Source organism: Oncorhynchus gorbuscha, unplaced genomic scaffold (assembly GCF_021184085.1).
Source record: "Oncorhynchus gorbuscha isolate QuinsamMale2020 ecotype Even-year unplaced genomic scaffold, OgorEven_v1.0 Un_scaffold_278:::fragment_2:::debris, whole genome shotgun sequence".
Lineage (NCBI taxonomy): Eukaryota > Metazoa > Chordata > Actinopteri > Salmoniformes > Salmonidae > Oncorhynchus > Oncorhynchus gorbuscha.
The window spans coordinates 14,446-34,669 of NW_025745142.1; the positions used below are offsets into that span (position 1 = coordinate 14,446).

Below are 20,224 nucleotides of genomic sequence, written 5' to 3' on the forward strand. Positions count from 1 at the left end.
CCTGCAGGATCAATACCTGGTAGTAAAGGTATCAGCTAGAGACCTGTATGATCAATACCTGGTAGTAAAGGTATCAGCTAGAGACCTGCATGATCAATACCTGGTAGTAAAGGTATCAGAGATGACCTGCAGGATCAATACCTGGTAGTAAAGGTATCAGAGATGACCTGCAGGATCAATACCTGGTAGTAAAGGTATCAGCTAGAGACCTGTAGGATCAATACCTGTTAGTAAAGGTATCAGAGATGGCCTGCAGGATCAATACCTGGTAGTAAAGGTATCAGAGATGACCTGCAGGATCAATACCTGGTAGTAAAGGTATCAGCTAGAGACCTGTAGGATCAATACCTGGTAGTAAAGGTATCAGAGATGACCTGTAGGATCAATACCTGGTAGTAAAGGTATCAGAGATGACCTGCAGGATCAATACCTGGTAGTAAAGGTATCAGAGATGACCTGCAGGATCAATACCTGGTAGTAAAGGTATCAGAAATGACCTGTAGGATCAATACCTGGTAGTAAAGGTATCAGCTAGAGACCTGCATGATCAATACCTGGTAGTAAAGGTATCAGAGACGACCTGCAGGATCAATACCTGGTAGTAAAGGTATCAGCTAGAGACATAGCTGTCTTTGCTGTCTTCGTATCTTCGTATCCAAGATAATTGTGTTGTTTAGGTTTAGAGTGTGTAATCTTAGAGTGATTATCTTAATTTACCGAGGTTAGCTAGCCAGCTATTTGTCGTCCTTAACGTAGGAAACTCTGCTAGCTAGCCAACGCTAGCCAACGTCTTCTGAATAGAACTCAACAACCCGGTCGCATTCACAGGTAGTATCACATTTTCACTTCATTTCATTACAGTACAACGGTTTGATTTGTTTGATCGTAGCTAGCTACATAGCTAGCTACATAGCCGTCTTTGTATCAAAGATAATTGTGTAGTCTAGAGCGATTTTCTAGGTTAGCTAGCCAGCCATTGTCGTTCTTTTAACGCAACGTAACGTAAACAACACTGCTAGCTAGCCAGCTAGCCCCCGAATAGCAACACTGCAGAAACTATTACACTCAACGGAACGACTTGATTAGTGTAGTGTCAACAACGCACCCACTGCCAGCTAGCCTACTTCAGCAGTACTGTATCATTTTAATCATTTTAGTCAATAAGATTCTTGCTACGTAGCTTAACTTTCTGAACATTCGAGACGTGTAGTCCACTTGTCATTCCAATCTCCTTTGCATTAGTGTAGCCTCTTCTGTAGCCTGTCAACTATGTGTCTGTTTATCCCTGTTCTCTCCTCTCTGCACAGACCATACAAACGCTCCACACCGCGTGGCCGCGTCCACCCTACTCTGGTGGTCCCAGCGCGCACGACCCACGTGGAGTTCCAGGTCTCCGGTAGCCTCTGGAACTGCCAATCTGCGGCCAACAAGGCAGAGTTCATCTCAGCCTATGCCTCCCTCCAGTCCCTCGACTTCTTGGCACTGACGGAAACATGGATCACCACAGACAACACTGCTACTCCTACTGCTCTCTCTTCGTCCGCCCACGTGTTCTCGCACACCCCGAGAGCTTCTGGTCAGCGGGGTGGTGGCACCGGGATCCTCATCTCTCCCAAGTGGTCATTCTCTCTTTCTCCCCTTACCCATCTGTCTATCGCCTCCTTTGAATTCCATGCTGTCACAGTTACCAGCCCTTTCAAGCTTAACATCCTTATCATTTATCGCCCTCCAGGTTCCCTCGGAGAGTTCATCAATGAGCTTGATGCCTTGATAAGCTCCTTTCCTGAGGACGGCTCACCTCTCACAGTTCTGGGCGACTTTAACCTCCCCACGTCTACCTTTGACTCTTTCCTCTCTGCCTCCTTCTTTCCACTCCTCTCCTCTTTTGACCTCACCCTCTCACCTTCCCCCCCTACTCACAAGGCAGGCAATACGCTCGACCTCATCTTTACTAGATGCTGTTCTTCCACTAACCTCATTGCAACTCCCCTCCAAGTCTCCGACCACTACCTTGTATCCTTTTCCCTCTCGCTCTCATCCAACACCTCCCACACTGCCCCTACTCGGATGGTATCGCGCCGTCCCAACCTTCGCTCTCTCTCCCCCGCTACTCTCTCCTCTTCCATCCTATCATCTCTTCCCTCCGCTCAAACCTTCTCCAACCTATCTCCTGATTCTGCCTCCTCAACCCTCCTCTCCTCCCTCTCTGCATCTTTTGACTCTCTATGTCCCCTATCCTCCAGGCCGGCTCGGTCCTCCCCTCCCGCTCCGTGGCTCGATGACTCATTGCGAGCTCACAGAACAGGGCTCCGGGCAGCCGAGCGGAAATGGAGGAAAACTCGCCTCCCTGCGGACCTGGCATCCTTTCACTCCCTCCTCTCTACATTTTCCTCCTCTGTCTCTGCTGCTAAAGCCACTTTCTACCACGCTAAATTCCAAGCATCTGCCTCTAACCCTAGGAAGCTCTTTGCCACCTTCTCCTCCCTCCTGAATCCTCCTCCCCCCCTCCCCCTCCTTCCTCTCTGCAGATGACTTCGTCAACCATTTTGAAAAGAAGGTCGACGACATCCGATCCTCGTTTGCTAAGTCAAACGACACCGCTGGTTCTGCTCACACTGCCCTACCCTGTGCTCTGACCTCTTTCTCCCCTCTCTCTCCAGATGAAATCTCGCGTCTTGTGACGGCCGGCCGCCCAACAACCTGCCCGCTTGACCCTATCCCCTCCTCTCTTCTCCAGACCATTTCCGGAGACCTTCTCCCTTACCTCACCTCGCTCATCAACTCATCCCTGACCGCTGGCTACGTCCCTTCCGTCTTCAAGAGAGCGAGAGTTGCACCCCTTCTGAAAAAACCTACACTCGATCCCTCCGATGTCAACAATTACAGACCAGTATCCCTTCTTTCTTTTCTCTCCAAAACTCTTGAACGTGCCGTCCTTGGCCAGCTCTCCCGCTATCTCTCTCTGAATGACCTTCTTGATCCAAATCAGTCAGGTTTCAAGACTAGTCATTCAACTGAGACTGCTCTCCTCTGTATCACGGAGGCGCTCCGCACTGCTAAAGCTAACTCTCTCTCCTCTGCTCTCATCCTTCTAGATCTATCGGCTGCCTTCGATACTGTGAACCATCAGATCCTCCTCTCCACCCTCTCCGAGTTGGGCATTTCCGGCGCGTCCTACCTGACAGGCCGCTCCTACCAGGTGGCGTGGCGAGAATCTGTCTCCTCACCACGCGCTCTCACCACTGGTGTCCCCCAGGGCTCTGTTCTTGGCCCTCTCCTATTCTCGCTATACACCAAGTCACTTGGCTCTGTCATAACCTCACATGGTCTCTCCTATCATTGCTATGCAGACGACACACAATTAATCTTCTCCTTTCCCCCTTCTGACGACCAGGTGGCGAATCGCATCTCTGCATGTCTGGCAGACATATCAGTGTGGATGACGGATCACCACCTCAAGCTGAACCTCGGCAAGACGGAGCTGCTCTTCCTCCCGGGGAAGGACTGCCCGTTCCATGATCTCGCCATCACGGTTGACAACTCCATTGTGTCCTCCTCCCAGAGCGCCAAGAACCTTGGCGTGATCCTGGACAACACCCTGTCGTTCTCAACCAACATCAAGGCGGTGGCCCGTTCCTGTAGGTTCATGCTCTACAACATCCGCAGAGTACGACCCTGCCTCACACAGGAAGCGGCGCAGGTCCTAATCCAGGCACTTGTCATCTCCCGTCTGGATTACTGCAACTCGCTGTTGGCTGGGCTCCCTGCCTGTGCCATTAAACCCCTTCAACTCATCCAGAACGCCGCAGCCCGTCTGGTGTTCAACCTTCCCAAGTTCTCTCACGTCACCCCGCTCCTCCGTTCTCTCCACTGGCTTCCAGTTGAAGCTCGCATCCGCTACAAGACCATGGTGCTTGCCTACGGAGCTGTGAGGGGAACGGCACCTCAGTACCTCCAGGCTCTGATCAGGCCCTACACCCAAACAAGGGCACTGCGTTCATCCACCTCTGGCCTGCTCGCCTCCCTACCACTGAGGAAGTACAGCTCCCGCTCCGCCCAGTCAAAACTGTTCGCTGCGCTGGCCCCCCAATGGTGGAACAAACTCCCTCACGACGCCAGGACAGCGGAGTCAATCACCACCTTCCGGAGACACCTGAAACCCCACCTCTTTAAGGAATACCTAGGATAGGATAAGTAATCCCTCTCACCCCCCCTTTAAGATTTAGATGCACTATTGTAAAGTGACTGTTCCACTGGATGTCATAAGGTGAATGCACCAATTTGTAAGTCGCTCTGGATAAGAGCGTCTGCTAAATGACTTAAATGTAATGTAAATGTAAAATGAGACCTGCAGGATCAATACCTGGTAGTAATGGTATCAGAGATGACCTGTAGGATCAATACCTGGTAGTAAAGGTATCAGCTAGAGACCTGCAGGATCAATACCTGGTAGTAAAGGTATCAGAGATGACCTGCAGGATCAATACCTGGTAGTAAAGGTATCAGAGATGACCTGTAGGATCAATACCTGGTAGTAAAGGTATCAGAGATGACCTGCAGGATCAATACCTGGTAGTAAAGTTATCAGATAGAGACCTGCAGGATCAATACCTGGTAGTAAAGGTATCAGAGATGACCTGTAGGATCAATACCTGGTAGTAAAGGTATCAGAGATGACCTGCAGGATCAATACCTGGTAGTAAAGGTATCAGAGATGACCTGTAGGAGCTGGCAGGGATTTGTATTCTTGCAGGGATGTCATGATGTTGATGTTAATTAGCATTTTAGAATCTGAGAGGAAATAGAGCCATATATATTGATAAAAGACACACACACACACAGTGACAGACACCCATGTTGAGGGTTTATAGTTTATTTAGTTCCAATGTTTATCTATTATGAAATAGATAAAACAAGTGTGGTCCTTGTGACAATCGCAGTCATAAAAGAACGTCGCCAAGGAAACCCAAATGTACAAAGTGACAGGAAGTAGAAACAAATCCCTGCTTTCCAAATGGCACCCTTTTCCTTTTCGTGCCCTACTTTTAACCACCTCCCTATGGGCCCTGATCTAAAGTAGTGCCCTACTTTTAATCACCTCCCTATGGGACCTGATCTAAAGTAGTGCCCTATATAGGGAATAGGGTGCCATTTGGTCTGCATTGAAATAACAAACCACAGATCAATAAATGTCTTAAATTAGAATAATCATAATATTCATAAATAAACATTTAATACTCAAACACCAGCAGAGAGAAAAAAGAAAAATAGACACGTCATCTTTTTTTAATACTTCATAATATTTTTGAAAAGTTTTGAAAATGTAAAAACTGTTACAAACTCATGCAAAATAAATCAACTCAGTTGTTTAATATATTAACAAAACACCAGTACTAATAATCTCATAGTTGGGTCCCCTATTCCCTACATAGTGCACTAGTATATAGTGAACAGGGAGCTATTGGGACACCCAGTAGTAAGATAATGTGAAACCACGGGTCGCATCCCCAATGACTCCCTGTTCCCTATTTATAGAAAGCTCTGGTTGAAGTAGTGCACTGCTATATAGGGTCCAATACAGTAAACAACACATCAGAAAATACATCCCAAATGGCACCTTATTCCCTATATAGTGCACTACTTTAGACCAGAGCCCTATATAGTGCACTACTTTAGACCAGAGCCCTATGGGTAGTGTACTACATAGTGAATAGGGGCCCATTGGGAACAGCCCAAGGTTCATCAGTCAAGCAAGCAGAGCGATCTCATAAAGGACAGAGTCATAATATGATAATAAATCTTCAACCAGACTGTATGTTACAGTATGTACACCAAGCCCAGTCAGACAGCACCTTCTATCACGTCTAGAGTCTCTTTCTTTCAGAGTTGGTAGGTTGTAATAGAGTGCAATAGTAAAAATGAGTATTACGTGTCCTTAACCGCCGTAGAGTGTGTTATAAACCATTAGATAGTGTGTTATAAACCATTAATACAGTTTATAAACCATTAGATAGTGTGTTATAAACCATTAATACAGTTTATAAACCATTAGATAGTGTGTTATAAACCATTAATACAGTTTATAAACCATTAGATAGTGTTATAAACCATTAATACAGTTTATAAACCATTAGATAGTGTTATAAACCATTAATACAGTTTATAAACCATTAATACATGTAATCAGTATATAAACCAGTGTGTGTAATAATTGTGTGTTGGTAAACATCTTGCTGTGTTGTCCGTCAGAAGGGTTTGAAGACACTGCATTTTTTTATATCAGTCAAATTAACATTTGATCTCCTTAGACACAAAAATATTTAATATTCTGATTATTGTGCTCAATCCCTGATCTCTAACCCCTGACCTTTAACCCCTGACCCTGAAAAGGATGAGTTAAGGACGTTGTGTTAACCTGACCTTTAACCCCTGACAGTGTAAAGGATCAGGACGTTTACAGTCTCTCGCAGACCAAACCCTCCTACAACCACCCTGTACAGCACTTTGAGATATCAGCTGATGTACGAAGGGCTATATAAATAAATTTGATTTGATTTGATTTGATTTGCAACGTTACAGCAACCAACCTATAATGCTCCTACAACACAATCTGAAACCTCACTGTCTTCATCAAACCCCTCCTAGTTTCTATAACTGACTAGTTAGTAAAATGGTCTCAGTCTGTTGATTGGTTGGTTTGTTTCTTTAAGACTTTGGGACACCTGGTGGTTCCTCTCTAGGTGGTCTAGATCTATACTGGTTCTATCTACACTAACATGAGGTGGTTCCTCTCTAGGTGGTCTAGATCTATACTGGTTCTATCTACACTAACATGAGGTGGTTTCTCTCTAGGTGGTCTAGATCTATACTGGTTCAATCTACACTAACATGAGGTGGTTCCTCTCTAGGTGGTCTAGATCTATACTGGTTCTATCTACACTAACACGAGGTGGTTTCTCTCTAGGTGGTCTAGATCTATACTGGTTCTATCTACACTAACATGAGGTGGTTCCTCTCTAGGTGGTCTAGATCTATACTGATTCTATCTACACTAACATGAGGTGGTTCCCCTCTAGGTAGTGTAGATCTATACTGGTTCTATCTACACTAACATGAGGTGGTTCCTCTCTAGGTGGTCTAGATCTATACTGGTTCTATCTACACGTACATGGATGTAATGCCATTCTATAGAGGTTCTTTACCAACCCATCTAGTTGTGTGTAAAGGTGGTTAGTTAGTTAGGGTCAAGATATCTCCCTGTTTTAAGACTTTAAGTGTTCTGTTCAGTCCTACTGTTTCAGTGACTATCACTTTGTACAATACCTGCCCCAACGAATAACACAAAAGCAGTGACATGTAGTATTTGATATCTGTAGAATATATATGTGTGTATATATATATATATATATATTTTTTAATGTTCCATACATTCAGTTAGAAGCTGCAGTTTTCTTGTTTTGCCCAGAAATAGATCAAATAAAGAATAAACAGATTCAGTCAGGTTCCTCCCCCTCTCCACAGCAGAGCAGGGGGTAATGCAGGTTCCTCCTCCTCTCCACAGCAGAACAGGGGGTAATGCAGGTTCCTCCTCCTCTCCACAGCAGAACAGGGGGTAATGCAGGTTCCTCCTCCTCTCCACAGCAGAACAGGGGGTAATGCAGGTTCCTCCCCCTCTCCACAGCAGAACAGGGGGTAATGCAGGTTCCTCCTCCTCTCCACAGCAGAACAGGGGGTAATGCAGGTTCATCCTCCTCTCCACAGCAGAACAGGGGGTAATGCAGGTTCCTCCTCCTCTCCACAGCAGAACAGGGGGTAATGCAGGTTCCTCCCCCTCTCCACAGCAGAACAGGGGGTAAGGCAGGTTCCTCCCCCTCTCCACAGCAGAACAGGGGGTAAGGCAGGAGGCAGGAGTCTCTCTCTCCTTTTTTTACTTCTCTCTCTCCATCCCTTCGCAGTTTGCATTCTAGCAGAAGTAGCATGACTTCATCATGAGAGAGGAATGAAGAGAAGGAGGAGAGGAGTACAGGAGGAGGAGAGGGGGAGAGTACAGGAGGAGAGGAGTACAGGAGAATGAGAGGAGGAGAGGAGTACAGGAGGAGGAGAGGAGGAGAGGAGTACAGGAAGAGGAGAGGGGGAGAAGAGGAGAACAGGGGGAGGAGAGGAGGAGAGGTGGAGAGGAGGAGAGGAGGAGGAGAGGAGAACAGGGGGAGGAGAGGAGGAGGGGAGGAGAGGAGGAGAAGAGAACAGGAGGAGGAGAAGAGAACAGGAGGATGAGATGAGGAGAGGAGGAGAGGAGAACAGGAGGAGGAGAAGAGGAGAGGAGGAGAGGAGAACAGGAGGAGGAGAGGAGGAGAGGAGGATGAGAGGAGAACAGGAGGAGGAGAGGAGGAGAGGAGGATGAGAGGAGAACAGGAGGAGGAGAAGAGAACAGGAGGATGAGATGAGGAGAGGAGGAGAGGAGAACAGGAGGAGAAGAGGAGAGGAGAACAGGAGGAGGAGAGGAGGATGAGAGGAGAACAGGAGGAGGAGAGGAGGATGAGAGGAGAACAGGAGGAGGAGAGGAGAACAGGAGGAGGAGAAGAGAACAGGAGGATGAGATGAGGAGAGGAGGAGAGGAGAACAGGAGGAGGAGAAGAGGAGAGGAGGAGAGGAGAACAGGAGGAGGAGAGGAGGATGAGAGGAGAACAGGAGGAGGAGAGGAGGATGAGAGGAGAACAGGAGGAGGAGAGGAGAACAGGAGGAGGAGAGGAGAGCATACAGCTGGATGGGGTGAAGAGCGACCCCAGTGGAGGGAGGGAGACAGAGAATAAAGGGAGGAGTACAGGGGGAGGAGAGGAGGAGAGGAGGATGAGAGGAGAACAGGAGGAGGAGAGGAGGATGAGAGGAGAACAGGAGGAGGAGAGGAGGAGGAGAGGAGAACAGGAGGAGGAGAGGAGGAGGAGAGGAGGAGGAGAGGAGGAGGAGAGGAGAACAGGAGGAGGAGAGGAGGAGGAGAGGAGAACAGGAGGAGGAGAGGAGGAGGAGAGGAGAACAGGAGGAGGAGAGGAGGAGTTACAGGAGGATGAGAGGAGGAGGAGGAGAGGAGAACAGGAGGAGGAGAGGAGGAGTTACAGGAGGATGAGAGGAGGAGAGGAGGAGGAGAGGAGAACAGGAGGAGGAGAGGAGGAGGAGAGGAGAACAGGAGGAGGAGAGGAGAACAGGAGGAGGAGAGGAGGAGGAGAGGAGGAGGAGAGGAGAACAGGAGGAGGAGAGGAGAACAGGAGGAGGAGAGGAGGAGGAGAGGAGGAGGAGAGGAGAACAGGAGGAGGAGAGGAGGAGGAGAGGAGGAGGAGAGGAGGAGGAGAGGAGAACAGGAGGAGGGGAGGAGGATGACAGGAGAACAGGAGGAGGAGAGGAGGATGAGAGGAGAACAGGAGGAGGAGAGGAGGAGGAGAGGAGAACAGGAGGAGAGGAGGAGAGGAGGAGGAGAGGAGAACAGGAGGAGGAGAGGAGGAGTTACAGGAGGATGAGAGGAGGAGAGGAGGAGGAGAGGAGGAGGAGAGGAGAACAGGAGGAGGAGAGGAGAACAGGAGGAGGAGAGGAGAACAGGAGGAGGAGAGGAGGATGAGAGGAGAACAGGAGGAGGAGAGGAGGAGGAGAGGAGAACAGGAGGAGGAGAGGAGGAGGAGAGGAGGATGAGAGGAGGAGAGGAGGATGAGAGGAGGATGAGAGGAGAACAGGAGGAGGAGAGGAGAACAGGAGGAGGAGAGGAGAACAGGAGGAGGAGAGGAGGATGAGAGGAGAACAGGAGGAGGAGAGGAGGAGTGACAGGAGGATGAGAGGAGGAGAGGAGTGAGAGGCATACAGCTGGATGGGGTGATGAGCGACCCCAGTGGAGGGAGGGAGACAGAGAATAAAGGGAGGAGGGCAGACAGGCTGCTCTCTCTTCTCCATCAGTCATCCCTCTCTCCCGTGGCGGATGGCAGGATGAAGGAGGGGTAAAAGAGGAGTTAGGTGGTAAGTCCTCTCCTCTCTAACTCCTTTGTCTGTTTCAACTCTTTAATCCTGTAAGGAGGGAAGTGGTGGAGAGAGAGAAAGGGGGAGAAAGAGGAAGTGGTGGAGAGAGAGAAAGGGGGAGAAAGAGGAAGTGGAGAGAGAGAGAAAGGGGGAGAAAGAGGAAGTGGAGAGAGAGAGAAAGGGGGAGAAAGAGGAAGTGGAGAGAGAGAGAAAGGGGGAGAAAGAGGAAGTGGAGAGAGAGAGAAAGGGGGAGAAAGAGGAAGTGGAGAGAGAGAGAAAGGGGGAGAAAGAGGAAGTGGAGAGAGAGAGAAAGGGGGAGAAAGAGGAAGTGGAGAGAGAGAGAAAGGGGGAGAAAGAGGAAGTGGAGAGAGAGAGAAAGGGGGAGAAAGAGGAAGTGGAGAGAGAGAGAAAGGGGGAGAAAGAGGAAGTGGAGAGAGAGAGAAAGGGGGAGAAAGAGGAAGTGGAGAGAGAGAGAAAGGGGGAGAAAGAGGAAGTGGAGAGAGAGAGAAAGGGGGAGAAAGAGGAAGTGGAGAGAGAGAGAAAGGGGGAGAAAGAGGAAGTGGAGAGAGAGAAAGGGGGAGAAAGAGGAAGTGGAGAGAGAGAGAAAGGGGGAGAAAGAGGAAGTGGAGAGAGAGAGAAAGGGGGAGAAAGAGGAAGTGGAGAGAGAGAGAGAGAGAGAAAACATTCAGTAACATTAAAAAGTGACTAGATTCTGATTTCTCCCTGATATCACTCATATCACTGTGAGGTCGCTGTGAGGTCACTGTGAGGTCACTGTGAGGTCACTGTGAGGTCACTGTGAGATCACTGTGAGGTCACTGTGAGGTCGCTGTGAGGTCACTGTGAGGTCACTGTGAGGTCACTGTGAGGTCGCTGTGAGGTCACTGACCGGTGTCGGCATCGTCGTAGGAATCTCATGATCTTCCTAGCGGCCTGGTCCTGCTTCTTAGTCAGGAAGGAACCTCTGAAGGTGCAGAAAGAAAGACACGAGGAAAAATAAATACATTAAATATAAAACATTGTACACAATTTTACAAAATTTCTCTGTTAACCTGGACATTTTAAACTACAAACTATGAATATAGTCAGGGCCGGACATTTAAACTATAAACTATAAACTATTTAAACTATAAACTATTTAAACTATAAACACAGTGTTTTATAATCCCATGAGGGCCGGACATTTTAAACTATAAACACAGTGTTTTATAATCCCATGAAGGCTGGACATTTTAAACTATAAACACAGTGTTTTATAATCCCATGAGGGCTGGACATTTTAAACTATAAACACAGTGTTTTATAATCCCATGAAGGCTGGACATTTTAAACTATAAACACAGTGTTTTATAATCCCATGAGGGCTGGACATTTTAAACTATAAACACAGTGTTTTATAATCCCATGTGGGCTGGACATTTTAAACTATAAACAGTGTTTTATAATCCCATGAGGGCTGGACATTTTAAACTATAAACAGTGTTTTATAATCCCATGAGGGCTGGACATTTTAAACTATAAACACGGTGTTTTATAATCCCATGAGGGCTGGACATTTTAAACTATAAACAGTGTTTTATAATCCCATGAGGGCTGGACATTTTAAACTATAAACAGTGTTTTATAATCCCATGTGGGCTGGACATTTTAAACTATAAACAGTGTTTTATAATCCCATGTGGGCTGGACATTTTAAACTATAAACAGTGTTTTATAATCCCATGAGGGCTGGACATTTTAAACTATAAACAGTGTTTTATAATCCCATGAGGGCTGGACATTTTAAACTATAAACACAGTGTTTTATAATCCCATGTGGGCTGGACATTTTAAACTATAAACAGTGTTTTATAATCCCATGAGGGCTGGACATTTTAAACTATAAACACAGTGTTTTATAATCCCATGAGGGCTGGACATTTTAAACTATAAACACAGTGTTTTATAATCCCATGAAGGCTGGACATTTTAAACTATAAACACAGTGTTTTATAATCCCATGTGGGCTGGACATTTTAAACTATAAACAGTGTTTTATAATCCCATGAGGGCTGGACATTTTAAACTATAAACAGTGTTTTATAATCCCATGAGGGCTGGACATTTTAAACTATAAACACGGTGTTTTATAATCCCATGAGGGCTGGACATTTTAAACTATAAACAGTGTTTTATAATCCCATGTGGGCTGGACATTTTAAACTATAAACAGTGTTTTATAATCCCATGAGGGCTGGACATTTTAAACTATAAACTATAAACACAGTGTTTATAATCCCATGAGGGCTGGACATTTTAAACTATAAACTATAAACACAGTGTTTATAATCCCATGAGGGCTGGACATTTTAAACTATAAACAGTGTTTTATAATCCCATGAGGGCCGGACATTTTAAACTATAAACTATAAACACAGTGTTTTATAATCCCATGTGGGCTGGACATTTTAAACTATAAACACAGTGTTTTATAATCCCATGTGGGCTGGACATTTTAAACTATAAACAGTGATTTATAATCCCATGAGGCCTGGACATTTTAAACTATAAACACAGTGTTTTATAATCCCATGAGGGCTGGACATTTTAACTATAAACTATAAACACAGTGTTTTATAATCCCATGAGGGCTGGACATTTTAAACTATAAACTATAAACATAGTGATTTATAATCCCATGAGGGCTGGACATTTTAAACTATAAACAGTGTTTTATAATCCCATGAGGGCTGGACATTTTAAACTATAAACACAGTGTTTTATAATCCCATGTGGGCTGGACATTTTAAACTATAAACACAGTGTTTTATAATCCCATGAGGGCTGGACATTTTAAACTATAAACTATAAACACAGTGATTTATAATCCCATGAGGGCTGGACATTTTAAACTATAAACACAGTGTTTTATAATCCCATGAGGACTGGACATTTTAAATATAAACTATAAACAGCGTTTTATAATCCCATGTGGGCTGGACATTTTAAACTATAAACTATAAACACAGTGATTTATAATCCCATGAGGGCTGGACATTTTAAACTATAAACACAGTGTTTTATAATCCCATGAGGACTGGACATTTTAAATATAAACTATAAACAGCGTTTTATAATCCCATGTGGGCTGGACATTTTAAACTATAAACAGTGTTTTATAATCCCATGAGGGCTGGACATTTTAAACTATAAACAGTGTTTTATAATCCCATGAGGGCTGGACATTTTAAACTATAAACACAGTGTTTTATAATCCCATGAGGGCTGGACATTTTAAACTATAAACACAGTGTTTTATAATCCCATGAGGGCTGGACATTTTAAATATAAACTATAAACAGTGTTTTATAATCCCATGTGGGCTGGACATTTTAAACTATAAACAGTGTTTTATAATCCCATGTGGGCTGGACATTTTAAACTATAAACAGTGTTTTATAATCCCATGTGGGCTGGACATTTTAAACTATAAACACAGTGTTTTATAATCCCATGAGGGCTGGACATTTTAAACTATAAACAGTGTTTTATAATCCCATGAGGGCTGGACATTTTAAACTATAAACAGTGTTTTATAATCCCATGAGGGCTGGACATTTTAAACTATAAACACAGTGTTTTATAATCCCATGAGGGCTGGACATTTTAAATATAAACTATAAACACAGTGTTTTATAATCCCATGTGGGCTGGACATTTTAAACTATAAACACAGTGTTTTATAATCCCATGAGGGCTGGACATTTTAAACTATAAACACAGTGTTTTATAATCCCATGAGGGCTGGACATTTTAAACTATAAACACAGTGTTTTATAATCCCATGAGGGCTGGACATTTTAAACTATAAACTATAAACACAGTGTTTTATAATCCCATGAGGGCTGGACATTTTAAACTATAAACACAGTGTTTTATAATCCCATGAGGGCTGGACATTTTAAATATAAACTATAAACAGTGTTTTATAATCCCATGTGGGCTGGACATTTTAAACTATAAACAGTGTTTTATAATCCCATGTGGGCTGGACATTTTAAACTATAAACACAGTGTTTTATAATCCCATGAGGGCTGGACATTTTAAATATAAACTATAAACACAGTGTTTTATAATCCCATGAGGGCTGGACATTTTAAACTATAAACACAGTGTTTTATAATCCCATGAGGGCTGGACATTTTAAACTATAAACTATAAACACAGTGTTTTATAATCCCATGTGGGCTGGACATTTTAAACTATAAACTATAAACACAGTGTTTTATAATCCCATGATGGCTGGACATTTTAAACTATAAACTATAAACACAGTGTTTTATAATCCCATGTGGGCTGGACATTTTAAACTATAAACTATAAACACAGTGTTTTATAATCCCATGAGGGCTGGACATTTTAAACTATAAACTATAAACACAGTGTTTTATAATCCCATGAGGGCTGGACATTTTAAATATAAACTATAAACACAGTGTTTTATAATCCCATGAGGGCTGGACATTTTAAACTATAAACACAGTGTTTTATAATCCCATGAGGGCTGGACATTTTAAACTATAAACTATAAACACAGTGTTTTATAATCCCATGAGGGCTGGACATTTTAAACTATAAACTATAAACAGTGTTTTATAATCCCATGTGGGCTGGACATTTTAAACTATAAACACAGTGTTTTATAATCCCATGTGGGCTGGACATTTTAAACTATAAACACAGTGTTTTATAATCCCATGAGGGCTGGACATTTTAAACTATAAACACAGTGTTTTATAATCCCATGAGGGCTGGACATTTTAAACTATAAACACAGTGTTTTATAATCCCATGAGGGCTGGACATTTTAAATATAAACTATAAACAGTGTTTTATAATCCCATGTGGGCTGGACATTTTAAACTATAAACAGTGTTTTATAATCCCATGTGGGCTGGACATTTTAAACTATAAACACAGTGTTTTATAATCCCATGTGGGCTGGACAGTTTAAATGATGAACTAAGCCCTTCGTACCAATAGGGAACAACCTTTTTGCCTTGTTAATGGTTAAGATGCTGGTTTCCGAGCCGGTACCACCTACTTCAGTTTTGGATTGTGTGATCCGGACCCTCTGGGTCCCTGTTTGAGGCGTTCATACTCCTTATAGCTGCGGTAGTACTGTTGGATCAGAACCGCAGCCCGTCTAGACTGCTGGAATTTCTTCTGCTCATAGTAACTACGGAACTTAGACTGGATCAGTATCGCTGCCTGAGTCATCCTTTTATACAGAGCATACTGACAGAGGAGAGGAGAAGAGAAGAGAGGAGAGGAGAGGAGAGGAGAGGAGAGGAGAGGAGAGGAGAGGAGAGGAGAGGAGAGGAGAGGAGAGGTTGAAGAAAAGGGGAGGGAGAGTTACACATCTTCTTGAACACATATAAACATACATTTAAGGACACAGCACTCCTCTTTCACTCCAGCCTAAAGCACATACCCACACAGGTTCCACACGTCAAATGCAGAGACACAATCTACACAAAGCCTTTAGTGACTGACAGTAGAGACAATCAGAGGTTAGACACGTTACCTTCAGAGCTATCCATGTTAGCTAGCATGATAATATCAGAGAGAGAGAGAGAGAGATGGAGGGATGGAGAGAGGGAAGGAGGCGTGGAGAAAGAGAGATATGGTAGATGAGAGGACAAAGAGAGAGGACTATTAGTGTTGTTGACACACACAGCATGTCACAACTACATGCAGCAGGACAGCGACTCTGCCTCCTCTCCAGTCAGAGGACAGGGGTTAGAGATCAGGCAAACCTCTGGGGTTTGGAGGTAAAGAAGTGTGTGCTGGGTAAAGGGGCGTGTCTCTACCTGCTTGTACTTCCTGTAGCATCGTTGGATGACGGCTGCTGCCATGTCCTGCTGTTCCTTCAACCTCCGACCCTGGACAGAGAGAATAAGATCAGTATTTAGGAGGGAGGGAGAGAGAATATGATCAGAGAGAGAGGACAGAGACAGAAACAGATAGAGAACAGAGAGAGAGAACAGAGAGAACAGAGAGAGAGAACAGATCGAGAACAGAGAGAGAGAGTACAGAGAGAGAACAGACAGAGAACAGACAGAGAGAACAGAGAGAGAGAACAGAGAGAGAACAGAGAGAGAGAACAGAGAGAGAGTACAGAGAGAGAGAACAGAGAGAGAGTACAGAGAGAGAGAACAGAGAGAGAACAGAGAGGGAGAACAGAGAGAACAGAGAGAGAGGACAGAGACAGAAAACAGAGAGAGAACAGAGAGAGAGAACAGAGAGAGAGAACAGAGACAGAAAACAGAGAGAGAACAGAGAGAGAGAACAGACAGAGAACAGATAGAGAGAACAGAGAGAGAGAACCGAGAGAGAACAGAGAGAGAGAACAGAGAGAAAAAAGAGAGAGAACAGAGAGAGAGAACAGAGAGGGAACAGAGAGGGAGAACAGAGAGACAGAACAGAGAGAGAACAGAGAACATAGAAAGAACAGAGAGAGAACAGAGAGGGAGAACAGAGAGACAGAACAGAGAGAGAACAGAGAACATAGAAAGAACAGAGAGAGAACAGAGAGAGAACAGAGCGAGAGAACAGAGCGAGAGAACAGAGAGAGAAAAGAGAGAGAGAACAGAGAGAGAGAACAGAGAGAGAACAGAGAGAGAACAGAGCGAGAGAACAGAGAGAGAACAGATACAGAAAACAGAGTGAGAACAGAGCGAGAGAACACAGAGAGAGAACAGAGAGAGAGAACAGAGAGAGAGAACAGAGAGAGAGAACAGAGAGAACAGAGACAGAAAACAGAGACAGAAGAGAGAACAGAGAGAAACAGAGAGAGAAAACAGAGAGAGAGAACAGAGACAGAAAACAGAGAGGACAGAGAGATAGAACAGAGAGAGAGAACAGAGAGAGAGAACAGAGAGAACAGAGAGAAAACAGAGACAGAAACAGATAGAGAACAGAGACAGAAGAACAGAGAGAACAGAGAGAGAGAACAGAGAGAGAAACAGAGAGAGAGAACAGAGAGAGAACAGAGAGAGAACAGACAGAGAGAACAGAGAGAGAGAACAGAGAGAGAACAGAGACAGAGAACAGAGAGAGAAAGAGACAGAGAGAGAACAGAGAGAGAGAGAGAGAGAGACAGAGAGAGAGAACAGAGAGAACAGAGAGAGAGAACAGAGAGAGAGAACAGAGAGAGAACAACAGAGAGAGACAGAGAGAGAGAACAGAGAGAGAGAACAGAGAGAGAGAGAGAGAGAGAACAGAGAGAGAGAGAGAACAGAGAGAGAGAACAGAGAGAGAGAAACAGAGAGAGAACAGAGAGAGAAACAGAGAGAGAGAACAGAGAGAAAAAAAGAGAGAGAACAGAGAGAGAGAACAGAGAGGGAACAGAGATAGAGAACAGAGAGACAGAACAGAGAGAGAACAGAGAGAGAGAACAGAGAGAGAGAACAGAGAGAAGAACAGAGAGAGAAACAGAGAGAACAGAGAGAACAGAGAACAGAACAGAGAGAACAGAGAGAGAACAGAGAGAGAACAGAGAGAGAACAGAGAGAGAACAGAGAGGGAGAACAGAGAGACAGAACAGAGAGAGAACAGAGAACATAGAAAGAACAGAGAGAGAACAGAGAGAGAACAGAGCGAGAGAACAGAGCGAGAGAACAGAGAGAGAGAACAGAGAGAGAGAACAGAGAGAGAGAACAGAGAGAGAGAAACAGAGAGAGAACAGAGAGAGAGAGAGAGAGAACAGAGAGAGAGAACAGAGAGAGAGAACAGAGAGAGAGAACAGAGAGAGAGAACAGAGAAGAGAACAGAGAGAGAGAACAGAGAGAGAACAGAGAGAGAAACAGAGAGAGAACAGAGAGAGAGAACAGAGACAGAAAACAGAGAGAGAAACAGAGAGAGAGAACAGAGAGAGAGAACAGAGAGAGAACAGAGAGAGAGAACAGAGAGAGAGAACAGAGAGAGAACAGAGAGAGAGAACAGAGAGAGAGAACAGAGAGAGAACAGAGAGAGAAACAGAGAGAGAGAACAGAGAGAGAGAACAGAGAGAGAGAACAGAGAGAGAGAGAACAGAGAGAGAGAACAGAGAGAACAGAGAGAGAGAACAGAGAGAGAGAACAGAGAGAGAACAACAGAGAGAGAAACAGAGAGAGAACAGAGAACAGAGAGAGAACAGAGAGAGAGAACAGAGAGAGAACAGAGAGAGAGAACAGAGAGAGAGAACAGAGAGAGAACAGAGACAGAGAACAGAGAGAGAACAGAGAGAGAGAACAGAGAGAGAACAGAGAGAGAGAACAGAGAGAGACAGAGAGAGAACAGAGAACAGAGAGAGAGAACAGAGAGAGAACAGAGAGAGAGACAGAGAGAGAAAGAGAGAGAGAACAGAGAGAACAGAGAGAGAGAACAGAGAGAGAGAACAGAGAGAGAGAACAGAGAGAGAACAGAGAGAGAACAGAGACAGAAAAGAGAGAGAGAACAGAGAGAGAGAACAGAGAGAGAACAGAGAGAGAGAACAGAGAGACAGAACAGAGAGAACAGAGAACAGAGAACAGAACAGAGAGAGAACAGAGAGAGAGAGAACAGAACAGAGAACAACAGAGAGAACAGAGAGAGAGAACAGAGAGAGAGAACAGAGAGAGAAAAGAGAGAGAGAAACAGAGAAAGAGAACAGAGAGAGAGAACAGAGAGAGAACAGATAGAGAACAGAGAGAGAGAACAGAGAGAGAGAACAGAGAGAACAGAGAGAGAGAACAGAGAGAGAACAGAGAGAGAAACAGAGAGAGAACAGAGAGAGAGAACAGAGAGAACAACAGAGAGAGAACAGAGAGAGAAAACAGAGAGAAACAGAGAGAACAGAGAGAACAGAGAGAGAGAACAGAGAGAGAGAGAACAGAGAGAGAGAACAGAGAGAGAGAACAGAGAGAGAGAACAGAGAGAGAACAGAGAGAGAGAACAGAGAGAACAGAGAGAGAACAAAGAGAGAGAACAGAGAGAGAGAACAGAGAGAGAGAGAGAAGAGAGAGAGAACAGAGAGAGAGAACAGAGAGAGAACAGAGAGAACAGAGAGAGAGAACAGAGAGAGAGAACAGAGACAGAAAACAGAGAGAGAACAGAGAGAGAGAACAGAGCGAGAGAACAGAGAGAGAACAGAGAGAGAGAACAGAGCGAGAGAACAGAGAGAGAGAACAGAACGAGAGAACAGAGAGAGAACAGAGAGAGAGAACAGAGAGAGAACAGAACAGAGAGAGAGAACAGAGAGAGAGAACAGAGAGAACAGAGAGAGAGAACAGAGAGAGAGAAACAGAGAGAGAGAACAGAGAGAGAAAGAGAGAGAGAACAGAGAGAACAGAGAAAGAGAGAGAGAACAGAGAGAGAGAACAGAGAGAGAGAACAGAGAGAAAGAGAGAGAGAACAGAGAAGAGAACAGAGAGAGAAAACAGAGAGAGAACAGAGAGAGAGAACAGAGAGAAAGAGAGAGAGAACAGAGAGAGAACAGAGAGAAGAGAGAGAACAGAGAGAGAGAACAGAGAGAGAGAACAGAGAGAGAGAACAGAGAGAGAGAACAGAGAGAGAACAGAGAGAGAAACAGAGAGAGAGAAACAGAGAGAGAACAGAGAGAGAACAGAGAGAGAACAGAGAGAGAGAACAGAGAGAACAGAGAGAGAACAGAGACAGAGAACAGAGAGAGAACAGAGAGAGAGAACAGAGAGAACAGAAGAGAGAGAACAGAGAGAACAGAGACAGAGAGAACAGAGAGAGAGAGAGAGAGAGAGAAGAGAGAGAGAACAAAGAGAGAACAGAGAGAGAAACAGAGAGAGAGAACAGAGAGAGAGAACAGAGAGAGAACAGAGAGAGAACAGAGAGAACAAAGAGAGAGAACAGAGAGAGAGAACAGAGACAGAAAACAGAGAGAGAACCGAGAGAACAGAGAGAACAGAGAGAGAACAGAGAGAGAGAACAGAGAGAGACAGAGAGAGAACAGAGAGAACAGAGAGAGAACAGAAGAGAGAACAGAGAGAGAGAACAGAGAGAGAACAGAGCGAGAGAACAGAGAGAGAGAACAGAGAGAGAACAGAGAGAGAGAACAGAGAGAGAGAACAGAGAGAGAGAACAGAGAGAACAGAGAGACAGAACAGAGAGAGAAACAGAGAGAGAACAGAGAGAGAGAACAGAGAGAGAGAACAGAGAGAGAGAACAGAGAGAGAGAACAGAGAGAGAACAGAG

General features: G+C 44.7%; 1 protein-coding gene across 1 annotated transcript; it reads right to left on the reverse strand.

Moving 5' to 3' along the window:
- Window positions 1-9,714: 9,714 nt before the first annotated feature.
- Window positions 9,715-15,976, reverse strand: LOC124017578 (calmodulin-binding transcription activator 2-like). The gene is made up of 4 exons (XM_046332778.1): window positions 15,850-15,976; window positions 15,081-15,274; window positions 10,886-10,960; window positions 9,715-10,044 (listed from the first exon to the last, which is right to left on the reverse strand). Exons 1-4 carry the CDS (start codon window positions 15,892-15,894, stop codon window positions 9,990-9,992), a joined length of 369 nt encoding a protein of 122 aa, XP_046188734.1. The 5' UTR covers window positions 15,895-15,976; the 3' UTR covers window positions 9,715-9,989.
- Between the last annotated feature and the right edge of the window lie 4,248 nt (window positions 15,977-20,224).

Excerpts from the sequence above, each read along its gene's own strand:
- LOC124017578 (XM_046332778.1), bottom strand. The coding sequence starts at position 15,894 with ATGGCAGCAGCCGTCATCCAACGATGCTACAGGAAGTACAAGCAG. Across the intron at positions 15,275-15,849 it reads GCTACAGGAAGTACAAGCAG|TATGCTCTGTATAAAAGGAT; the intron begins GTAGAGACACGC and ends CTCCTCTGTCAG. Across the intron at positions 10,045-10,885 it reads CTACGACGATGCCGACACCG|GATTAAAGAGTTGAAACAGA; the intron begins GTCAGTGACCTC and ends CCCTCCTTACAG.